Source organism: Geospiza fortis, unplaced genomic scaffold (assembly GCF_000277835.1).
Source record: "Geospiza fortis unplaced genomic scaffold, GeoFor_1.0 scaffold425, whole genome shotgun sequence".
In the NCBI taxonomy this organism is placed as follows: domain Eukaryota; kingdom Metazoa; phylum Chordata; class Aves; order Passeriformes; family Thraupidae; genus Geospiza; species Geospiza fortis.
Genome location: NW_005054387.1, coordinates 2,550,494 through 2,552,102, shown reverse-complemented (window position 1 = coordinate 2,552,102; position 1,609 = coordinate 2,550,494). Strand labels below are relative to the sequence as shown.

The following is a 1,609-nucleotide window of genomic DNA, read 5'->3' as shown; positions in this document are numbered from 1 at the left end:
TGGGACATCGAGGGGGCTGTGAACCGCTTTGTGAAGCCTGTCCTGGACAAACTGAGTTTGGTGGCCAACTTTTCTGTGGATTCACAGGTGAGGCCTGGGGGAGATGGTGGGGAAAGCCCAGCCCTGACCTCCCCGGGGTGCACTTCTCTGCCAGCAGCGTGTCCCTTGTGTGCCTGCAGATCCTGTACTACGCCGTCCTAGGAGTGACACCACGCTATGACAAGGAGTCCTCCAGCTTCCTCCTGAGTGCTCACAGCCTCCCACACGTCATCAACCCCGTGGAGGCCCGGCTGGGTGAGCGCTGTGTTGGTGGCTCACTGGGATCTGTCTCATGGCTCCCTTTCCCCCCAGCCCATGTGAGAGCTGCTGGGGTGGCTGTGAAGGAGGAGCTGGGCTGTGGGCTGCTCCTGCTGTCCCTGCCAGCCACAAGAGTTCTGTGACTCTGTCCCACTGCAGGCTCCAGTGCTGCCTCACTCTACCCTGTGCTGAACTTCCTGCTCTATGTGCCAGAGCGCTCCCACTCCCCTCTGTACATCCAGGACAAGGATGGAGCCCCAGTGAGCACCAACGCCTTCCACAGCCCTCGCTGGGGTGGCATCATGGTATGGGAACCACGGGGGTGCTGGGACAAGGTGGTGGCTCCCCATTCCCAGCTGTTGGCCCTGAGGCCCTGGCTATGCTTCATTAACATGCATTCCCACAGGTTTACAACGTGGAAGCCCCTGCTTCCCCCCAAGTCTCCCTCCCTCTGCACGTGGATGTGGACATGGCACGAGTGATGGAGGTTTTCCTGGCCCAGCTCCGGTGAGGATGTGCTCTTCCCTCCCCAGGCCTCTGTGGAAATCAGTGGGGTCAGAACAGGCTGTACCCAAACAGCTTGTTCACTCCTCCCTCCGTGGGCTCTGAGGGTGGCTCTCTGCGCCCTTCGAGGTGCTGGCTACTGGCCATCACTGCTCTGTGGCCAGGGATGCTGGCGCATCTCCCATTTCCTCAGATAGGAGGCTTGGCTTATCATGCCACACATCCAGGAGACAATTAGGCAGGATTGAGACTAAACACAACAGGGAAGAAGAGCAGGGAGCTCATGGGAATGAAGGCTTCTGATGTGGGCTGGGGCCATCCCTTCTACTCGCAGGTTACTCTTTGGGCTGTCTCGGGAAGAGGTGCCCCCTGAGTTCCTGCTGGAAAGCCCAGGGAATGAGGGCCTGGCTGACTGGGAGCTGGACCACCTGCTGTGGGCCCACACTGTGGAGAACATCGCCACCGTGTCCACCACACTGACCTCGCTGGCCCAGCTCCTGGACAAGATTGGCAACATTGTCATCAAGGATGATGTTGCCTCTGAGGTACCATTGAGGAGCAGAGGGGGCTGAGTGTCCCTGTTGCCCTCCCTGGCCAGGGCCTGACCCTTGGTGTTGTTCCCACACAGGTGTACCGGGCAGTGGCCTCAGTGCAGAGCGCTGTGACCGAGCTGTCCCTGGGCCACCTGCTCGCAGCTTTCCAGGCCAGCAAGGAGGCTGTCACCTGCTCAGAGAGGGCCTTCTTTGACCCATCTCTCCTCCATCTCCTCTACTTCCCTGACGACCAGAAATTTGCCATCTACATCCCG

General features: G+C 59.8%; 1 protein-coding gene across 1 annotated transcript in view; it reads left to right on the top strand.

Moving 5' to 3' along the window:
- PIGS (phosphatidylinositol glycan anchor biosynthesis class S) overlaps window positions 1-1,609 on the top strand; it is a gene marked incomplete at its 5' end in the record, with an annotated part of 4,185 nt that overhangs the window by 2,164 nt on the left and 412 nt on the right. Inside the window, 6 exons of the mRNA XM_031060623.1 lie at window positions 1-87; window positions 180-294; window positions 457-602; window positions 704-804; window positions 1,136-1,346; window positions 1,430-1,609. The exon at window positions 1-87 is cut by the window's left edge and continues 68 nt beyond it; the exon at window positions 1,430-1,609 is cut by the window's right edge and continues 412 nt beyond it. Coding sequence (XP_030916483.1) covers window positions 1-87; window positions 180-294; window positions 457-602; window positions 704-804; window positions 1,136-1,346; window positions 1,430-1,609 — 840 coding nt within the window. The remainder of the gene's footprint in view (window positions 88-179; window positions 295-456; window positions 603-703; window positions 805-1,135; window positions 1,347-1,429) is intronic.